This window comes from Amia ocellicauda, chromosome 6, assembly GCF_036373705.1.
Source record: "Amia ocellicauda isolate fAmiCal2 chromosome 6, fAmiCal2.hap1, whole genome shotgun sequence".
NCBI classification, from domain to species: domain Eukaryota; kingdom Metazoa; phylum Chordata; class Actinopteri; order Amiiformes; family Amiidae; genus Amia; species Amia ocellicauda.
In genome coordinates this window covers 3,829,072-3,851,164 of record NC_089855.1, presented here as the reverse complement: position 1 = coordinate 3,851,164, position 22,093 = coordinate 3,829,072, and the positions used below count along the sequence as shown (strand labels likewise).

The window sequence follows — 22,093 nt, the reverse complement described above, 5'->3', positions numbered from 1 at the left end:
GCTACCTTCGCAAAACCCCAGTCTCAGGTATACATGCACCATTGGTCAGTATCCACACAAGGGCACCATTAGAACTAATATGCATTGACTTCCTGACACTTGAGCAATCGAGTGGAGGAGTTGAAAATATATTGGTTGTGACCGATAATTTTTCCAGGTTTGCTCAGGCTTACCCCACCCGTGATCAAAAGGCAAACACAGTCGCCAAAGTCTTGTGGCATAATTTCTTGTGTAAATTTGGGTTCCCCAACCGAATTCATGCTGACCAGGGCAGAAATTTTGAAAGCACACTCATTAAGGAGCTGTGCAAGTTAACCGGAACTGAAAAGAGTCACACTACGCCATACCACCCTGAAGGGAATGGGACTACGGAACGCTTTAACCGCACATTGATGAATATGCTTGGTATGCTATCTCCTCATCAGAAATCCGATTGGAAAGAGCATGTTGATGCGATGACTCACGCATACAATTGCACACAGCATGACTGTACTGGGTACATTTTCTGATGTTTGGCCGACATCCGAAATTGCCGGTTGATATGATGTTTGGATTGGCTCCAGAGAAAGAACCAGTAGAGTATAGCGATTATGTACAGGGGCTGCGTGAGTGTCTGTTTTCTGCGTTTGAGCAAGCCAATGTGATGTCCAGAAAGGCCAAGGAGAGTCAAAAGCAACAATATGACCGAAAAGTGAAGGACCTAGAATTTCACCCTGGAGATAGAGTTCTGGTCAAGGTAACCCATTTAGATGGAAGACAGAAGTTAGCCGACCGCTGGGAAAGACGACCATATATAGTGGTTAAGAAGCAGAAGGATATTCCGGTGTATGTTGTGAGGTCAGAGGACGGTGACGTTGAACGTGTAGTGCACCAAAACTTACTAACTCAGTGTATGTTCATCCCAGTGGGGAAACAGTAACAGCTCTCACACCTGGGACAGAAAAAGATGCTGCCGAAAGTTTCCCAACGTATACAGAAGCCGAAATGGAAATCTTGAGATTTCCTGTCAGCCTGAGCATACCTGTTGATACAGCTGGAGGCTTTCAGCCAGATCTGATGCGGGAAGATGAGACTCCAACACCAGGTTGCCCATTGAGTGAAGTCAGGGATGAAGAGATCGTGGTTGCAAGTACCTCACCTACTACACCTGTGCCTACATCCACAGAGGACTGGATACATGAGGAAACTGAGTCCAACAGACAGCCAAGTAGTGCTGCAAGTACCGCAGAAATAGTTGACACACCTCTGCCTCAAAGAAGGTATCCAGTTCAAGACGACGGCCTCCAAATAGACTTTCTTATGAACAGCACATTGCCAATATACATACTGAGGCCGACGCAGAAAAGATTAGGAGAGGCAGGGAGTTAGAAAAAGAGAAAGCACTACCCTTTATTGAGCTGCGCTTAGAACTGTACATAGAAACGTTAATTGTATTAAAGAGAACAATGGCAGAGACGCCATTTCTCAAACATGGGGTGGGTGTAGCCTGGAGGACTGGTATTGAAGTCCTTCAGGTTAATTAATGTAATATAGGGTTAACCTCCGGGGGGAGCTCTCCTTATTGTACATAGTTGGAAAAAAACAGGAAAGGGAACTGACGAGTTCTGCGATTAATCTTTAGTTCCTTTTCCTGTATCCCAAAGGTAAGACCTATTGTAAATAGTCTGATACAATCCATTAATAAACTTTACATTTACAAACCATCCAATAATGATTATGATAAATATTGCTGTGTAATATGTAAACTGTTGTTATCCAATGTATTTTTTTTGTTCCATTGTGTTTAGTGTTGTACTAAAACATATATACAAACGAGACATGTGGCATTGTTTACATTTTATATTTGGGTTATTTTGTTTATTAATGTAATCGAGGATGACACATTACATTTAAAAGATGTGTAAATGCACTTAATTGGCGAAAGAGAACCATGTTACGTTTGACATGTATTTCTGTTTTGATTTAATAAGATTGTGAACTGTGTACAAAATGAACAGAAATACTAAGAAAGTTCCTTTTCCTGTATCCCAAAGCTGGAGACACTGATCACAAAACAATAAAGCTTGTTGCTTTTCTTTTCTCCCACATCCTGGTGCCTGGGTTGTTTTATTATTAAATGGGATAAAATAAATAAGTAATACAACGCAAAGTAAAAAATATATATATATATACATATACACAAACAATCTATTTATTTAGTAAGGTACAGTAAGACAGCCTTACAACAGGAAAAAAAATATTTTCAAATACCAATTAGTATCTGTAATTGACCCAGGTCTGCGCTAAATATCAGTCCCTGGAATGGAATGGATATAGCCTGTGTGTTGCTCACCTGCAGCTCTTACACAGAGTAGACTATTGCCCTCGCCTCCATGTCTTCACACACATTTATCCACACAGACGAACACAAACAGCAACAGTGGCTTGTGGTGGTGTTCTTGTTGCGCAGATTTCCGCAGTTTTGCACAGATCTGCAGAAATCCACTGATCCCATTGGTGGTGCGCTATAGAATAGAATAGAATTGAATACAATATTCTTTATTGTCATTCAGCAAAGACATCAACGATGCAGAGCAGAATGAAATTACGAGCCTGGCTCCATATAAAAACAAAGATAAAAAAACACAGATATTAATAACAACAAACAACTAAATAAATAGTGGATATTTCACCAATATATTATTGTACAACAAGAGGGGGGAGAGTTGTGAGGGACAGGGAGAGAGATTATGAGAGACAATTGGATTAATATTGCACCAACCTCAATAAATATGATTGCACATTTGCATAGCAGCAGATAAAATAGGTGACAGGTACAGTCATTGAAGTGTTATGTTTAACAATCTAATAGCAGCCGGGAAAAAGCTTTTACTGAACCTGACAGTGCTGCTATGCAGGCTTCTGTATCTCTTGCCCGAAGGCAAGAGGGAGAAAAGTTTATGACATGGGTGAGTGGGGTCTTTCAGGATGCTGGTCACTTTGGCCAGTATGCATTTTTGAGCCAGGTCCTCCATAGATGACAATGTGACCCCAATAATCCTCTCTGCTGACCTCACCACCCTCCTCAGGGCCTTTCTGTTTGAGGTGTTACTGTTCTCATACCAGAGAGAGATGCTGCTGGTCAACACACTCTCTATGGTGCCCCTGTAGAATGTGGTGAGGATAGATGAATTTAGGTGAGCCCTCTTCAGCCGCCGCAGGAAGTGTAGCCGTTGGTGAGCCTTTTTCACCAAAGAGGAGATGTGCAGGGACCAGGACAGGTTGTCGGCCACATGAACTCCCACGACTGAACATGACTTGTAAATGTCCCTGTCCCTGTTTGTTTACCTTTTCTCTGGATGGATCACGTGTGTTTCCGCGAGCTGGGGCGAGTTTAAAGGCAGTGTCGGAGATCCCCACGACACAGGATGTCAGATCAGTCGTGAAGTGTGTGTCCCTGTACTTAAGCGCTCGGGGGTGTGCGCTGTTATCAAAATCGGGTCGGACTGTAGAAATCGTGTAGTGTGACCCTGAGGCATCTCCTCAGATGACGTCAGACCGAAAGCAAGTTCACTTTCAGACTATTATTAAAATGTTTAAATATAATGTTGTTTAAATGTACTGAAAATTTGAATATTTAAAAGTCTGAAGTACCATGTATGACATTAACTGTGGTTGTTTTCAAAATAACATTTTTAAAATATCAATGATAGGCTTTTAATTTTCTGGCTTAAAATGAATGTAAATTACAATATATAGTCAGTTGGGTAATTCATTATGTAGCGAATGTATTACAATTTGTAAATAATTTGTAAGAAGTGAAAAACAGAAGTGTTCACATTTTCTTCGCATTATATTTTTCTTCAGTGAGATGGTTTTATTAAGTACAGGCATTGTATGTGAAGGTGCCACAGAAACTAGTTGTTTATGTGTTTGTATTTGTAAGAGGACACTGAATTAACCACAAATGTAACTTAATGGCTACAGGACAGAAGGCAATATTCACATAACTATTTTAAAAGTGGTCAATACTGACAATTAACATGAGTTATAAGAATGAATACGGCTTATTGAATGCCTAGTTTACAGTTATTTCTTGTTTATCTGTTTATCTAGAATTGAGCCAGACGAGTCCAGAGGATTCAGGAGCTCGGTCACTGAGAAGCAAGATCAGCTGTTTGTCGTGTATTCTTTTAAATGTTTCATCTACTATTTGTGAATAAAATTGGTGCTTGTTATTGATTAATAATGCCTCTGCTGAGTGATTTTAATATACAATCTTACATGTCTTTTTGTTGTGTTTTGATCTGGGGATCTGTAATTCTCCAAGTGTTTACTGCACATTTACTTATTTAATATTAAATTAATTATTTAATTAGGCATTCTGTTCAGCATGTATAGAATGTCATCTTTTTAAATAATGGTGTGTATTGGATAATACAAATTTTAGAAATACTTCCCAAGCTTCCCAAATTCATACCTCACCATGGAGAGAGAAAACGAAGCACTGACAAAGTGTGACTGTAGTTCTGCTCTTCTGCAATATATTTCTACAAGTTCAAGACCAGGCTCTGAAAACACTGAGGGTTACAGGACAAGGACAGCGAAAGAACAAGCAACACTGGATACAGGATAAGAGCAAAGGATACTTTTGGGGATTGACATTTGCAGGTCAAAACATGGATGGACCAACCGACGCTGGACTGACGTCAGGCCGTGGTCATTTTGGACATCGGGCCAACACCATTGGGTCTACTGTGGAAGAAAATATTCTAACATTTACACAGGCATTTGCCTATAGATATGCTGTTTCATAGATTTTCTTTAAAATAAATTGTATAGGCAAAACGGCACAAAACACCACTGCTTCGCCAATACAAATTTGAGGCAATGATTTGTTGCCACCACAATAATGTTATTGTTATTGTTATTATTATTATGTTTATTATTTGAACCCATTACCCAGCACAGCTTACAGTTGTCACAAATAATTAATTTTTCACAAGAAGCAAAGAGTACATACAGTAAATTACTAAATTAAGTAAACTTTAAAATACTGTGGTAAAGAAAGACGACTTATTTCTAGCTGCATAGTATAAAATATCTATCACATTTTTATGGGTAGGATTTCACCTTAAAAGTAGATAATTCAAGACAAAACATTGTGGCAGTACATAGTTCTGCATGAACCTGTATTGTCTACTCTTCACTCAATAAATAATAATAATTAATGAGATTAACTCTCTCACATGCTGTTTGCAAAGACTCTGCTCTTCTTCAGGGTTTTCACCAAGCTGTCCCTGATCTCTTTAGTCCTCAGGCAGTAGATGATCGGATTCATGAGGGGAGGGAAGACATTCTGAAACACAGCTGTCATGATGCGCAGATCTTCTGAGGTCCCAGGGACCCTGTAGGAGATGTAGACCCCTGCTGCCGTGAGGAAGAACACAGAGATGACCAGCAGGTGTGAGCTGCAGGTGGAGAAGGCCTTGGCTCTGCCCTCTGCGCCGGAGATCTGCAGCACTGACTTCACAATCTTCACATAGGACAGCAGGATGAGGGTGAGAGGGATGAGGACCACAGATAGGACGATGGCTAAGCCCAGAATGCTGTTGATGACAATGTTTGCACAGGCCAGCCTGAGCACTGAAGAATGATCACAGAAGCAGTGGAGGACTTTATCAGGTCCACAGAACGGCAAGCGCACAGCAAGAATCACTGGGATGAACACTGATAAAAACCCTGCAGCCCAACAGCACACAATGTGCCTCATGACAAGACCATTGGTCATCATAGTGGAGTAATGGAGTGGATGGCAGATGGCAAGATATCTGTCATATGCCATAACAGTCAAGAGAAAGCCCTCAGCTACTCCCAGACTCAAGAGAAAAAACATCTGTGTGAAACAGGCACCGAAGGAAATTAATCCTGAACCAAACATGAAAACAGCTAACATTTTAGGGATAGTGATTGAGATCAGGGAAATGTCCAGAATAGCCAGATTACAAATCAGGATATACATGGGTGTGTGAAGGGACTCATTCACAGCAAATATGATCACAATCAAGAGGTTCCCTGATACAGTGAGAAGATAAACAGCCAGGAAGACCACAGACAGGATGGTCTTGCTCTCTTGGTCCTGCAGTCCAGGGAAGCCAAGGATGGTGAATTCTTTGACTGTAGATCCTGTGTGGTTTGAGTCCAACATGGCTGAGAACAAAAGGAACAGATTTAATAACAGTCTGGAAGACATACACACAAGACACAATATCTGATGATGCTTAGTATTTTAAAAACATACTTATATTAAAGTCCCCGATAGGTAACACTCAACAGCAGCGATTCTCAAATTTGGGGTCGCCTGATATGCAGATATGCAGTCATGAGAGAATGCCTGAAATTGTTTTTGAAATTGACTGCAAAAACAATTACTATTGAAAATTATCTCAAATTGTGTGATTTTTTTTCATCACTCCATTGGTTTAAATATTTGATTACATTTTTTAATTTGATCAAAACATTTAGTATCTAATGCATGTAGGGTGCAGTTGACATGTGCTTGCTCCTACGGTATGTCAACTATACAGAGCAAGCAAGCAAGTAAAGCCACTGAAATAACTATAATAGGCTAGGCACGTTAACCACAAGAAATTTAGCTTGCCGTTTTATACAATGATCAATGCACTTTAGGAAGGCTATAACAGTTAACGAGAAGGCACTGAGTGCATATTTTCAGGTGAGCTATCATGTGGCAATGGCAATGACATGACACGTCATTGCTGAGACTTTGATATTACCAGCAGCGATTGACATGTTTAAAACAATGTGCAGCGAGTCAGAGGGAGTGGAGAGATTGCTTCACAAAAGCAAATTATTTGCACTGATCAATGCCCAACTAAGGCTATGATCATCTTCTGGAGCATTTTACTGATTAGTAATACATTTTTCAGGCATTACTCGTTTTAAGGATGACATATTTAGATTTTTGTTAATTGTAATTTTAATATATAATTATTTGAATCTCTACCTGAATAGTTTGTTAAGCCTACTGCATTTTTACCAGATTGGAAAAACACTAAACCTACGAAGATACCTGAATGTATTCTAACATGTGTTAGCATGTACTGTAGTACTGTACATGTTGATGATTCAAAATTAGAGTTGAAAAACTGTGCATTGGACTCGGAAGAAAGATCGAGGTTCAGATCCTCCAGCCCACATTTATGTTGAAATCAACATACTGAAATAATGATTTATAATTATAAGTCAGAAAACTCATGATGAAGTATCGTTAAAAAAAAAAAAGAAAACATAGTTTTACATTATTATGTTCAAACTTTTTTTAAATTGAGGCTAAAGCTACTACCAGGTTTTCAAGCATACAGTGAGGGAAAAAAGTATTTGATCCCCTGCTGATTTTGTACGTTTGCACACTGACAAAGAAATTATCAGTCTATCATTTTAATGGTAGGTGTATTTTAACAGTGAGAGACAGAATAACAGCAAAGAAATCCTGAAAAACGCATTTCAAAAAAGTTATAAATTGATTTGCATGTTAATGAGGGAAATAAGTATTTGTCCCCTTCGACTTAGTACTTGGTGGCAAAACCCTTGTTGGCAATCACAGAGGTCAGACGTTTCTTGTAGTTGGCCACCAGGTTTGCACACATCTCAGGAGGGATTTTGTCCCACTCCTCTTTGCAGATCCTCTCCAAGTCATTAAGGTTTCGAGGCTGACGTTTGGCAACTCAAACCTTCAGCTCCCTCCACAGATTTTCTATGGTATTAAGGTCTGGAGACTGGCTAGGCCACTCCAGGACCTTAATGTGCTTCTTCTTGAGCCACTCTTTTGTTGCCTTGGCTGTGTGTCTTGGGTCATTGTCATGCTGGAATACCCATCCACGACCCATTTTCAATGCCCTGGCTGAGGGAAGGAGGTTCTCACCAAAGATTTGACGGTACATGGCCCCGTCCATCGTCCCTTTGATGCGGTGCAGTTGTCCTGTCCCTTTAGCAGAAAAACACCCCCAAAGCATAATGTTTCCACCTCCATGATTGACGGTGGGGATGGTGTTCTTGGGGTCATTCCTCCTCCTCCAAACATGGTGAGTTGTGTTGATGCCAAAGAGCTCGATTTTGGTCACATCTGACCACAACACTTTCACCCAGTTCTCCTCTGAATCATTCAGATGTTCATTGGCAAATTTCAGACGGGCCTGTACATGTGCTTTCTTGAGCAGGGGGGCCTTGCGGGCACTGCAGGATTTCAGTCCTTCACGGCGTAATGTGTTACCAATTGTTTTCTTGGTGACTATGGTCCCAGCTGCCTTGAGATCATTAACAAGATCCTCCCGTGTAGTTCTGGGCTGATTCCTCACCGTTCTCATGATCATTGAAACTCCACGAGGTGAGATCTTGCATGGAGCCCCAGACCGAAGGAGACTGACAGTTATTTTGCGTTTCTTCCATTTGCGAATAATCGCACCAACTGTTCTCACCTTCTCACCAAGCTGCTTGGCGATGGTCTTGTAGCCCATTCCAGCCTTGTGTAGGTCTACAATCTTGTCCCTGACAACCTTGGACAGCTCTTTGGTCTTGGCCATGGTGGAGAGTTTGGAATCTGATTGATTGATTTCTTCTGTGGACAGGTGTCTTTTATACAGGTAACGAGCTGAGATTAGGAGCACTCCCTTTAAGAGAGTGCTCCTAATCTCAGCTCGTTACCTGTATAAAAGACACCTGGGAGCCAGAAATCTTGCAATTTATAACTTTTTTGAAATGCTTTTTTCTGGATTTTTTTTCTGTTATTCTGTCTCTCACTGTTAAAATACACCTACCATTAAAATTATAGACTGATAATTTCTTTGTCAGTGGGCAAACGTACAAAATCAGCAGGGGATCAAATACTTTTTTCCCTCACTGTATAAGGGGCAACTTGGGTTTGGCAAAGTATAGGCTATGTTGCCATACCATTGTAGATGTTTCCATCTAATCCATATTTTTCCATTCATTATTCTTCTCTCTCTGTGTGCCACCACTAAATTTGCCACTTTTTGGTAGGTAAACAGCATTTACGGTATTGAGAATTACTGTGTCTATTAGTGTCGTACAGATACAAGCCTGGACTTATTGTACTCATGAGTCAGGTTTGGGTCAGGGACAGCAAAAAAAATCAATTACAAATATATTTTCAGCATAGCAATTGTTGGCTATCATCTCAATTCACAAATTACATTTTTAAAAATCTATTACAATCTTTAACACTATTAAAGATCACTTCAATGCATACATGGAACACATTGAAATATTATCAACCATTGATCTGGTGACCAATAACAGTCTAAGAATATCCAGGTCATAAATCAAGGAGTGTCAGTCCTGTTTAAGTAAGACACACACCACTCTTTCAGCTTGATTCCATAATTTAAGCAACTTTTAAAAGTGTAAATTTGAAAACTTACCAAATAATGGCGGGTGTCAAACTTCAGCATGTAAGCTCTCCCGAGTTATTGCAGGTGAATCCTGGATAGCAAAAAGACTACAGACTCACCAAATTTGTCTTCCCCATGGCAACTATTATCAAGTCTGTGCATTATGGTCTTACTCCTTGCTGGTAATCATAGTTTCCATTAATAACATTGTGTATGTGCCCACAGCTGTGTGAAAAACAGTGAAGACTTTTCAGAAACAGAGGTAGTTAATCCACAGAGGAGATTGTTTGCAATAATCAATCTGCAGCAATCACTTTGATTGCAGTGTATTCCAACATTTACAAGCCTTCGATCAAGCCACTCACCTGCGCTGGTTTGTTTGAATTGGCATAGGCACAGTCATGTCTGTTACAGTGTGTTCACCAGTTAAAGAGTAACTTTCATATTCCAGTACAATCTGCACAATGTAGTTTGTTTTGTCTTTTGCAGTAACAAGGATTGTTTACAATAAATGCTGTCGGAAGACTCTAGCCTGTGGTGTTCATAATACTTTTAATGTTTTTATTTACGTATGTATTTATTTGTTCCCTCCAGTTATCTAGCCAAACACAAATTTCAATAATAAAAAAAAAATAATAATAAAATGTTCATTAGTAAAGTTTTATATTCACAGAAGGTCAGCAGTGTAGCTCTGTGCTGCGCACTCTGCCTCTCCCAGTCCCAGCGCCCTGTGCAGGAGGCGCCTCTCCTCCCAGTGAGGGTGACTGGCCACCCTGCTGGAGTCACCTCTTACCTTGTTCCTGAGCTGGGCAGGTCCACATGGAGAGCAGTGGGAGCACTGAGAGCTCCAGTATTTATGGCTACTCCTGGTCCTTGGGGGCAGGCTAATGGCCCCATTATGGAGCTGGTTATAGAGCTGTTAGGAGCATCGCGGGCAGCCCCAGAGCAGAAGGCACTGGGAGCCCTGAAGCAGCAGGACTGGAGACAGGGGACGGTGGGACAGGGGCACAGGAAAGGCAATTACTGAATCAACCACTTGACTGCAGATCCAGCAATAACATTGTAAATACAAACAATTAAAATATGCCTGGCTATAAAAGAGAACAGTGCAATCCCAAGAAGAAAACCTACATTCTGCCTCATAGGGACTTGAATCAGAACCACACAACCCCCTGCTGGAGCCAGACAGACAGGCTGCTGCAGCTGTGCCACTTGCACTGCAAAACCCCTCATGCTCCAATGCTACTGCTGCGTCCTACTGTGGATACAAACACCTCTTCAAAAATCCAGAATGCAAAACAGCAGATCCACCAGGCCCAGCTGTAGGCATGTGCTCTTGGGCTTAGAGGCTCTTGGGTCACAGAGGCCTCATACTCATGACAAGCTCTCCTGGTGCCCAGCCACCCCACACCTCCCACCTACAGAATTCCCTCTGGATCAGGCCAGCGAGGACTTGGGTCACACTGAGCTCCTGACCCACTCAGCACAATAAACTCACAGGGGGAATGGGTCACTGCTGCTCACTGACCGAGCGTGGCAATGCAAATTATGTTTTAATTGGATGTGATAAACATACTGACAATCTGAGGGAGCTTATGTCATTTTGTAAATGCACATCTGAGTTTTTTCCTCTTAGTTAAGTGGTTATTTGAAGACAATTTACATTTTCTTTCCTTGTAAGAGTAAGTTTGGGAGCACACCTGGACAGGTCAGAAGGGTAGTTAAGGAAATTAAGGATATTATCAATCAGGTCTGTGAAACGATTAGGTAAAACTCATGTCAGCCCCACATAAGTTCAAATACATGTCACACAAAAAGACCACATAGATTCTCAGGTTAAATCTTGAACTGCAACAGCCTTGCCCCCTACTGCAATTCTTGATTGCTTTAAATGTCTCTAGAGTGCTGTGCCTCCTGTCATCACCGTCTGGCCAGCTTCATGCAGTTAATGACAGATGTTACTCGAATACTAACCACATAAGTTTGATGCTTCCTCTGGGACTATTTTGCTTGAGCCCCCTTGGTACAATGTCTATACTGAAAGGCCTTGCCTTACCATAATTCCCATCTGTGCTCTGAATGTCCCAAAGAGACTATTGATAATGATCTCTGCTGTGAATACAGAGTACCAACACTCATTCATTACAACGTTTGCAACCACTTCCCCATGGACGGCAAAAAAGATTCTTCTTTTCAAATACTGTTAGCTGATGTCACCATTTATACCTGCATATGGAGTCTTTAGAGTGATTTCTTTATGCATGTATTTAATAGAGGTAATCAAAATATTTAAAAAGATAAAAAGTATGAAAAAGATGTAAATAAAGATTTGTGCTCAGTGCAAATTGACTTTATAATCTCTTCCCTAGTTACCAATGAAGAGTTTATTTGGACTACAGCCCACAATATGTCAGTCATGAACTGTATTAGTCGATGGATTAAATTGTTTCAGCTAAATGCCTAATTAATTGAATTAACTTATACAGAGATCAGGTACAAAGGTCCCTTGATATCTGGATGTGAAGATCACTGGCCTGGGGCAGGGAGTGGTCATGCCAGAGTCTTACTAGCATTGTTGTTACAGTAACTACTGACCTATACAGAACACATTTATATTTGTATTATATGGTTGAAATGTTGGAAGCTTTTGGAATATACATTTAAATATGTTGTAGTCTGTAATCTATATATTTATTTTATAGGTTGAAAATATATTGTATAAATTAACCTCACATACATTTTCAACCTATAAAATAAACATATGGATAACAATTTTGGCAAATTGTGACAAAATATAGGCATTGAAATCTTGCAGTCAAAAATTGATATATGCCTATTTCCAACCTCCTAGTATTTAAATCGTATAGCATACTTCACAGCCATTGATTTATTTTTTCAATGCCGAAACTTTGTTTTAGTAGGAATTTAGTTTAAGGTAGCCATTTATACCTGTTTATTAACCAAGCTGTTAACAATAAATAATCAACTTATAAAGTCTGAATATGTGAAAAGGACTGACAGTGTGTTAATAACACTGATACAGTTAAACTACTCAACACATGGCAGTTAAGACTCTGTTGATACTCAACACTAGACTTAGTTTTTGCACAGATCAATATATTAAACCAGGGGTGTTCAACCCTTGTCTAGGAGAACCCCTATCCAGCAGATTGTAGAGGTCACCCTTGTATGACCAATTTATAAACACCTAGAAGTATTTCATGATTTCTGATCAATGAAGCAGGCAGTAAATTCAGTCCTTTAGAAACTATACAAAGAATTATCTGAATACCTGCAGTCTCCTGTGGGAAGAATTCCCTTGGTTGACTAGCTTGATTAATTGATTAATAACTCATGTGTCCCCAGTATTTAGAAATTAGTGATTTAGGGTGACATATAAAATTAAGTGGATTGGGGTTGCCCAGGACCAGTGTTATACATCCCTGTATTAAACACTAGGCCGCTTGGGTCCCTGGATAGCCTGGGATCTTTCCCTCTCCTCCTCCCAGGGCTGTTTGAAGTTGAGTTTTGAAAACCTTCTTACCTTTGCGCACCCAAGACCCTGAGATATTATCTCATGCAGTCTTGGCGTTGCACAACACTCATTGCTGTCAGGCCAAGGCCTGTTTCAGTAGAGAGTACAGCAGTGTACCACAATACCGGGCCAATACGCCTTGGTATCTAAGTGTGTACTCAGCATAACTCAGCGCAACTCTGAGAGACAACTTGATGCACTTCGTTGCAGAGGTGCATGAAACCACCCCCTGAGAGCCCCTGGTGACGTGTATCAGCCGAACCCAGAGCCCTGGAGGACCCTGAGTCCTGCCCCATCTGTGCACACTTCAGGCTCTGTTCCCTCAGTGACCACCTGGGCAGAATGATGGACAGCATCCCTCTCCCTCACTGTTGAATAAGCACAGGGATGCCCCATCTTCCTCCCACTGCACATTGGGTTCAACGACTGGAACCCTCATGCTCAACTATGTGCTAATCAGCCTCCACTGGTGCGAGGCTTACTGGTACCAGCTTTTTGTGTCTAGCTTTGGCCTTTGTCCTTTCTCTGGGTGCTTTGCTGACTGACATTTGTATGGCAGTGAGCTGGGCCTTGCCGCTCAAGTTTATACAGTTCTACTGGGAAACTGGCTTCCTACCTAGTGTATTGCATATGCGTGTTAGCCATCTGGTCTCTTGGCACCCCCCCCAGACTAAGAGTCCTCTCATAGGAGACTGCTGTGAGACTGCTGTCAAGGTAATTCATTTATTTTTAAGTATTACTTTTATTGTAAGTGATATAGTATCAAAACACCTGCAACCCCTGGAGTTCACTGTCCCCTCTGCCCTCTGCTCTGGGGCTGCCCACGATGCTCCTAACAATTGCAACCAGCTCCTTAATGGGGCCATTAGCCTGCCTTCCAGGACCAGGAGCAGCCATAAATACTGGAGCTCTCAGCGCTGACACTGCTCTCATGTGGACCTGCCCAGTTCAGGGACAAGGTAAAAGGTGACTCCAGCAGGACGGCCAGTTGATATATATACAAATATATACAAATAGCATAAACAGGTATTATTTTAAATAAAATTCTTAAATTGATGAAAGTAGTGAAGAATACAATACCTCTTATCTGGCTAAATAGCAAAAAGATATGATGACCCTGCACATTAGCGTTGAATATACCAAAATCTTATTTTCTATGGTTATCTTTATTTCTATAGGGCAGTTCAGCATCACCAGATATTCACATAAGAGATGTGTGTGTATGTCTTCCAGACTATTATTAAATCTGTTCCTTTTTTCTCAGTCAATTTCAATTTCTCATGACTCCATCTACATATCAGGCGACCCCAACTTTGAGAATCGCTGCTGTCGAGTGTTACCTATCAGGGACTTTAATATAAGTATGTTTTTAAAATAAAAGCATCCGCAGATATTGTGTCTTGTGTGTATGTCTTCCAGACTATTATTAAATCTGTTCCATTTGTTCTCAGTCATGTCGGACTCAAACCACACAGGATCTACAGTCAAAGAATTCACCATCCTTGGCTTCCCTGGACTGCAGGACCAAGAGAGCAAGACCGTCCTGTCTGTGGTCTTCCTGGCTGTCTATATTCTCACTGTATCAGGAAACCTCTTGATTGTGATCATATTTGCTGTAAACGAGTCCCTTCACACACCCATGTATATCCTGATTTGTAACCTGGCTATTCTGGACATTTCCATGATCTCAATCACTGTCCCTAAAATGTTAACTGTTTTCATGTTTGGTTCAGGATTAATTTCTTTCGGTGCCTGTTTCACACAGATGTTTTTTCTCCTGAGTCTGACATCAGCAGAAGTCTTTCTCTTGACTGTTATGGCATATGACAGATATCTTGCCATCTGCCACCCACTTCACTACTCTAATATGACAAGCAACAGTCTTGTCATGAGGCACATTGTGTGGTGTTGGGCTGGAGGGTTTTTATCAATGCTTGTTCCTCAGATTCTTGCTGTGCGCTTGCCGTTCTGTGGACCTGATAAAGTCCTCCACTGCTTCTGTGATCATTCTTCAGTGCTCAGACTGGCCTGTGCAAACATTGTCATCAACAGTGTTCTGGGATTAACCATCGCTCTGTCTGTTCTCCTCATCCCTCTCACCCTCATCCTGCTGTCCTATGCAAAGATCATGAGGTCAGTGCTGCAGATCTCCGGCGCAGAGGGCAGAGCCAAGACCTTCTCCACCTGCAGCTCACATCTGCTGGTCATTTCTGTGTTCTTCCTCACAGCCGCAGGAGTCTACATCTCCTACAGGATTCCTGGGACCTCAGCAGATCTGCGCATCATGGCAGCTGTGTTTCAGAACGTCTTCCCTCCCCTCATGAATCCGATTATCTACTGCCTGAGGACTAAAGAGATCAGGGACAGCTTGCTGAAAACCCTGAAGAAGAGCAGAGTCTTTCCAAAGAGCATGTGAGAGTTCAGCTCTTATTTCTTGAGTGAAGAGAAGACAATACAGGATCATGCAGAACTATGAGGCCTTGTAGAGCCACAATATCCCACATTGTTTTTTATTGAATTACCTACTTTTAGGTGAAATCCTATCCCTGAAAATGTGATAGATATTGTATAATATGCAGCTAGAAATAAATCACTTCCACACTTTTAATGTAAGATTATAACACTGTAACACATTATCAGAATCAATTTGCACATGAGTCTCACACTTAACTACTGGTTTGTCTGGGATTGTGCTCCACAACAACACACGTCCTCACGTATCATGTCCTGATATGTAGAGAAGGATCTGCTTTGACGTGTGATAGGAGTCAAAAGCCTACACACCTCCGGCCCCTTTATACTTAGTCCAGTCAGCTGTATTTATTTCTGGTGCTCTGGCTGAATCAGTGCTCGCACTCTGAACATACATCATTGATAAATAGGCACAGTTTAAAGACCAGATTCATCTAAACTGTTCACTGAATATTATTCAAATGATGGGTAAATATTGTCATATTCAACCATATAATGACATGGAGAATCTGAAACAGTAACATGTACACCGATGTCATATTAAAAGGAATGTAACTACACCTTAGAGTTCAAATATTCACACCATGTTATTTTGTTCTGATGGATCTCTTCTTTCTAATGCATCTCTTTGACCTTGAATGGTATACCTGGAATGTTATTTGTACTGTAGTTTTGTTCTGAATTTATTATTGAATTGGATTTTAAATTTAACCCTTTTTTTCTTAATGTCAGTCTTTTTTTTATAACTAATTGATTGTTGATTGTTGATTGTTCTGATGTAGTCTTTATGTTGTCAGGAAAGGAAAACCTTGTGTAATGCGAAACTGATTTTGAGAAGGCAGGTCAGGATTTAAGGAGCATTTTCTGTGTTTTGTTTCTTTTAATAAAGCTTCAGTATGCATTTTGTATTCCAAAAGAGAGGTATGATTCACAGCAAAAAAATACATTTAATAAAACAAAATAAAAATACATTATTCCATTATTATTATGCCAGGGACTGCAGGTATTTTTATTTTTTCCCTAATCATTTTCTAACTGGAAGTTTTGTTTGTGTCCAGGCCTTGGTCTTTCTCCACCTCCATAAGATAATTCAAATACACACACACGCACACACACCCACCCACACACAAAATTAATTGTGTGTGGGTGGGTGTTTTGTTTTTAACAGAGAGAGTGAGTGAAGGGGTAACAGATTTATTGCAGGTAAATTTAAAATACAGTAGGTCGAGGACTGTTAGTGGTTATGCAAGAAAAATTATTAGCTCTTATTATTAGTGATCATTATTAGTGATGACATCGAGTGCCACTGTAAAAGGTTTGTGCAAATTACAAATCCAATTATTGATACCAAAGTCAATTCCATCACCCAGAGTGCTCACTTTGATCCTAAGTATTGTACAGAAGTTAAGATCAGTATTAAAGACATTGTGATAAGATGTTTAGATTTTTTTTTTTAATTGATTCACATTCATTCTTAAGGCTTTCAATTCAATAAGTTAGAATTTAAACTGATAGCAGGAGCATTCCTCGTGAGAGTCTAGTGTAGATGCTTTCTCTGTGTGGAAATCTCACTTTGGGGTCTTTTCTGTGCTCATGGAGATGCTTGTGGCTGAGTGCTGGTTGGTTCTTGAGTCCTGGTTTTTCAGACTTGGTCTGTTTTGTATGGTACATCCAAAATACACATAATTTTCAACACGGGTTATATGCACTGTACAGGAGGGAAGAACGCATGATCTGAATGTACATGCTCTTGTGAACACGTGGAGCTTCATTACTGTGCTGTTTGGTAATTGAGTCCTGTGTTTTGGGACTTAAGTACGATTTGTATGGGTAGATTCAATATGCACAAAATTTTTATCACAAGTTGTATAGAAAGACACTGTACACGAGGGGGAAACACATTATCTAAACTACATGTTTGTGTTTACATTTTACTTAATTACCTAATTACCATATTTGTGCTGGTTGGTTCTCGTGTCCTGGTTTTTGGGACTTAACTACGTTGTCTATAGAAAGTACACAATTTTAAACACGGCTTGTATAACACAGTCTACACAAAGGAAAAACACTATCTTAATGTACATAATGAACAGCCTATGTTTTTTGGAATCTAGCTTACTGCAATGGTTGGTTCTCAAGTCTAGGTGGGACTTAACTCTTTAACATTTAAAATATGGGTTGTATAGAAACACAATGCACACAAAGGAAAAAGGTATTTGCTGTATTTGCACTTGTTGGTTCAAAGTCCTGGTATTTGGGACTTAACTAAGTTTTGTATGTGTAGATAAGAAATGCACACAATTTAAAATCAGCTTATTTAACACACTGTTTACAAAGGAAAAAACTATCTGAATGTATTCTTGTGTAAACAGTGTTTTATTGGAGCCTAACTGTAACGTCAACAGGCTAATAATATTTAGGCACTGCACTGTTTTCTGCTGGAAAAACATTACCTAATGCCTTGCTGCTGTTCCTAAAACAGAGAACCTACTGAACACAACACCACCAATAATATGAATAATACAAATTATAATGCTATTTTTTCTAAAATCTAGCATATTAAAATGCAATATTATGCCATGCAGTACTATTATTATTATTATTATTATTATTACATTACATTATTTGTCATTTAGCAGATGCTCTTATCCAGGGCAACTTACATTTGTACCCATTCATACAGCTGGGCATTTTACTGGAGCAATCTAAGTGAAGTACCTGCTCAAGGGTAAAACAGCACTGCCCCACCCGGGATTTGAACCCTAATCTTTGTACTGTCTGTGTGTGTTTTCCTATGTGTACAGTGAGGGAAAAAAGTATTTGATCCCCTGCTGATTTTATATGTTTGCCCACTGACAAAGAAATGATCAGTCTATAATTTTAATGGTAGGTGTATTTTAACAGTGAGAGACAGAATAACAACAAAAAAATCCAGAAAAATGCATTTCAAAAAAGTTATAAATTGATTTGCATGTTAATGAGGGAAATAAGTATTTGTCCCCTTCGACTTAGTACTTGGTGGCAAAACCCTTGCTGGCAATCAAAGAGGTCAGACGTTTCTTGTAGTTGGCCGCCAGGTTTGCACACATCTCAGGAGGGAGATCCCACTCCTCTTTGCAGATCCTCTCCAAGTCATTAAGGTTTCAAGGCTGACGTTTGGCAACTCAAACCTTCAGCTCCCTCCACAGATTTTCTATGTGATTAAGGTCTGGAGACTGGCTAGGCCACTCCAGGACCTTAATGTGCTTCTTCTTGAGCCACTCCTTTGTTGCCTTGGCTGTGTGTTATGGGTCATTGTCATGCTGGAATACCCATCCATGACCCATTTTCAATGTCCTGGCTGAGGGAAGGAGGTTCTCAACCAAGATTTGACGGTACATGGCCCCGTCCATCGCCCCTTTGATGCGGTGCAGTTGTCCTGTCCCCTTAGCAGAAAAACACCCCCAAAGCATAATGTTTCCACCTCCATGTTTGACGGTGGGGATGGTGTTCTTGGGGTCATTCCTCCTCCTCCAAACACAGCGACTTGAGATGATGCCAAAGAGCTTGATTTTGGTCTCATCTGACCACAACACTTTCACCCAGTTCTCCTCTCAATCATTCAGATGTTAGCAAACTTCAGACGGGCCTGTACATGTGCTTTCTTGAGCAGGGGGACCTTGCGGGCGCTGCAGGATTTCAGTCCTTCACGGCGTAGTGTGTTACCAATTGTTTTCTTGGTGACTATGGTCCCAGCTGCCTTGAGATCATTAACAAGATCCTCCCGTGTAGTTCTGGGCTGATTCCTCACTGTTCTAATGATCATTGAAACTCCATGAGGTGAGATCTTGCATGGAGCCCCAGACCGAGGGAGACTGACAGTTATTTTGTGTTTCTTCCATTTGTGAATAATCGCACCAACTGTTGTCACCTTCTCAGCAAGCTGCTTGGTGATGGTCTTGTAGCCCATCCCAGCCTTGTGTAGGTCTACAATCTTGTCCCTGACATCCTTTGACAGCTCTTTGGTCTTGGCCATGTTGGAGAGTTTGGAATCTGATTGATTGATTGCTTCTGTGGACAGGTGTCTTTTATACAGGTTACGAGCTGAGATTAGGAGCACTCCCTTTAAGAGAGTGCTCCTAATCTCAGCTCGTTACCTGTATAAAAGACACCTGGGAGCCAGAAATCTTGCTGATTGATAGTGGATCAAATACTTATTTCCCTCATTAACATGCAAATCAATGTATAACTTTTATGAAATGCATTTTTCTGGATTTTTTTGCTGTTATTCTGTCTCTCACTGTTAATATACACCTACCATTAAAATGATAGACTGATCATTTCTTTGTCAGTGGGCAAACGTACAAAATCAGCAGGGGATCAAATACTTTTTTCCCTCACTGTATTTGCTTCAAGAGCTATAGCTCCCAATGAGCAAAGCAGCGGAAATGCTCAGCAAAACCTACAGGGACAGACAGTAAGGGATTATGGGGGCTGTAGTCCATGGAGTTGAAATTGAGGTTTCACTAAAGCACGCAAGCAACTACAGCTCCCAAGGTCCCACATGCCAGCCCTCCATCGTAAGGCATCATAGGGGCTGTAGTCTTTTAGCTTCAGTCTTCAAACAAAGAATATATATATATATATATATATATATATATATATATATATATATATATATATATATATATATATATATATATATATATATATATATATATACTAACCTAAAGGATTATTAGGAACACCTGTTCAATTTCTCATTAATGCAATTATTTAACCAACCAATCACATGGCAGTTGCTTCAATGCATTTAGGGGTGTGGTCCTGGTCAAGACAATCTCCTGAACTCCAAACTGAATGTCTGAATGGGAAAGAAAGGTGATTTAAGCAATTTTGAGCGTGGCATGGTTGTTGGTGTCAGACGGGCCGGTCTGAGTATTTCACAATCTGCTCAGTTACTGGGATTTTCACGCACAACCATTTCTAGGGTTTACAAAGAATGGTGTGAAAAGGGAAAAACATCCAGTATGCGGCAGTCCTGTGGGCGAAAATGCCTTGTTGATGCTAGAGGTCAGAGGAGAATGGGCAGACTGATTCAAGCTGATAGAAGAGCAACTTTGACTGACATAACCACTCGTTACAACCGAGGTATGCAGCAAAGCATTTGTGAAGGCACAACACGTACAACCTTGAGGCGGATGGGCTACAACAGCAGAAGACCCCACCGGGTACCACTCATCTCCACTACAAATAGGAAAAAGAGGCTACAATTTGCAAAAGCTCACCAAAATTGGACAGTTGAAGACTGGAAAAATGTTGCCTGGTCTGATGAGTCTCGATTTCTGTTGAGACATTCAGATGGTAGAGTAAGAATTTGGCGTAAACAGAATGAGAACATGGATCCATCATGCCTTGTTACCACTGTGCAGGCTGGTGGTGGTGGTGTAATAGTGTGGGGGATGTTTTCTTGGCACACTTTAGGCCCCTTAGTGCCAATTGGGCATCGTTTAAATGCCACGGCCTACCTGAGCATTGTTTCTGACCATGTCCATCCCTTTATGACCACCATGTACCCATCCTCTGATGGCTACTTCCAGCAGGATAATGCACCATGTCACAAAGGTCGAATCATTTCAAATTGGTTTCTTGAACATGACAATGAGTTCACTGTACTAAACTGGCCCCCACAGTCACCAGATCTCAACCCAGTAGAGCATCTTTGGCATGTGGTGGAACGGGAGCTTCATGCCCTGGATGTGCATCCCACAAATCTCCATCAACTTCAAGATGCTATCCTATCAATATGGGCCAACATTTCTAAAGAATGCTTTCAGCACCTTGTTGAATCAATGCCACGTAGAATTAAGGCAGTTATGAAGGTGAAAGGGGGTCAAACACAGTATTAGTGTGGTGTTCCTAATAATCCTTTAGGTGAGTGTATATATATACATACACCTATCAGCCATAACATTATGACCACCTGCCTAATATTGTGTAGGTCCCCCTTTTGCCGCCAAAACAGCCTTGACCTGTCGAGGCATGGACTCCACCAGACCTCTGAAGGTGTGCTGTGCACCAAGACGTTAGCAGCAGATCCTTTAAGTCTTGTAAGTAGCGAGGTGGGGCCTCCATGGATCGGACTTGTTTGTCCAGCACATCCCACAGATGCTCGATTGGATTGAGATCTGGGGAATTTGGAGGCCAAGTTAACACCTTGAACTCGTGATCCATCAGACCAGACAACCTTCTTCCATTGCTCCGTGTTCCAGTTCTGATGCTCACGTGCCCATTGTAGGTGCTTTCGGCAGTGGACAGGGGTCAGCATGGGCACCCTGACTGGTCTGCGGCTACGCAGCCCCATACGCAACAAACTGCGATGCACTGTGTGTTCTGACACCTTTCTATCAGAACCAGCGTTCACTTTTTCAGCAATTTGAGCTACAGTAGCTCGTCTGTTGGATCAGACCACACGGGCCAGCCTTCACTCCCCACATGCATCAATGGGCCTTGGCCGCCCATGACCTGGGTTGGGGAGTAACGGAATACAAGTAGCGGTGTTATGGAGTATTCTGATTACTGATACTTTTTAAAAAGAGTAAGAGATTACTGATTACTTATACATCATTTACATTAAGTTACAGTGTACAAGAGTAAGGGAATCTGAAGGGGCCTGTGTGTAGTATTTTTGCAACAC

At 40.9% G+C, this 22,093-nt stretch overlaps 2 protein-coding genes across 2 annotated transcripts; one reads left to right on the top strand and one right to left on the bottom strand.

Moving 5' to 3' along the window:
- Window positions 1–5,224: 5,224 nt before the first annotated feature.
- Window positions 5,225–6,187, bottom strand: LOC136751716 (olfactory receptor 6N1-like). Its single transcript, XM_066707509.1, has one exon. The coding sequence runs from the start codon at window positions 6,185–6,187 to the stop codon at window positions 5,225–5,227; it is 963 nt and encodes a 320-aa protein (XP_066563606.1).
- An 8,646-nt stretch (window positions 6,188–14,833) lies between these two features.
- LOC136751715 (olfactory receptor 2A14-like) lies at window positions 14,834–15,361 on the top strand. Its single transcript, XM_066707508.1, has one exon. It carries the CDS (start codon window positions 14,834–14,836, stop codon window positions 15,359–15,361), a length of 528 nt encoding a protein of 175 aa, XP_066563605.1.
- The last annotated feature ends 6,732 nt before the right edge of the window (window positions 15,362–22,093 follow it).

Coding starts and splice junctions, on each gene's coding strand:
- LOC136751716 (XM_066707509.1), bottom strand. CDS start 6,187: ATGTTGGACTCAAACCACACAGGATCTACAGTCAAAGAATTCACCATC.
- LOC136751715 (XM_066707508.1), top strand. CDS start 14,834: ATGAGGCACATTGTGTGGTGTTGGGCTGGAGGGTTTTTATCAATGCTT.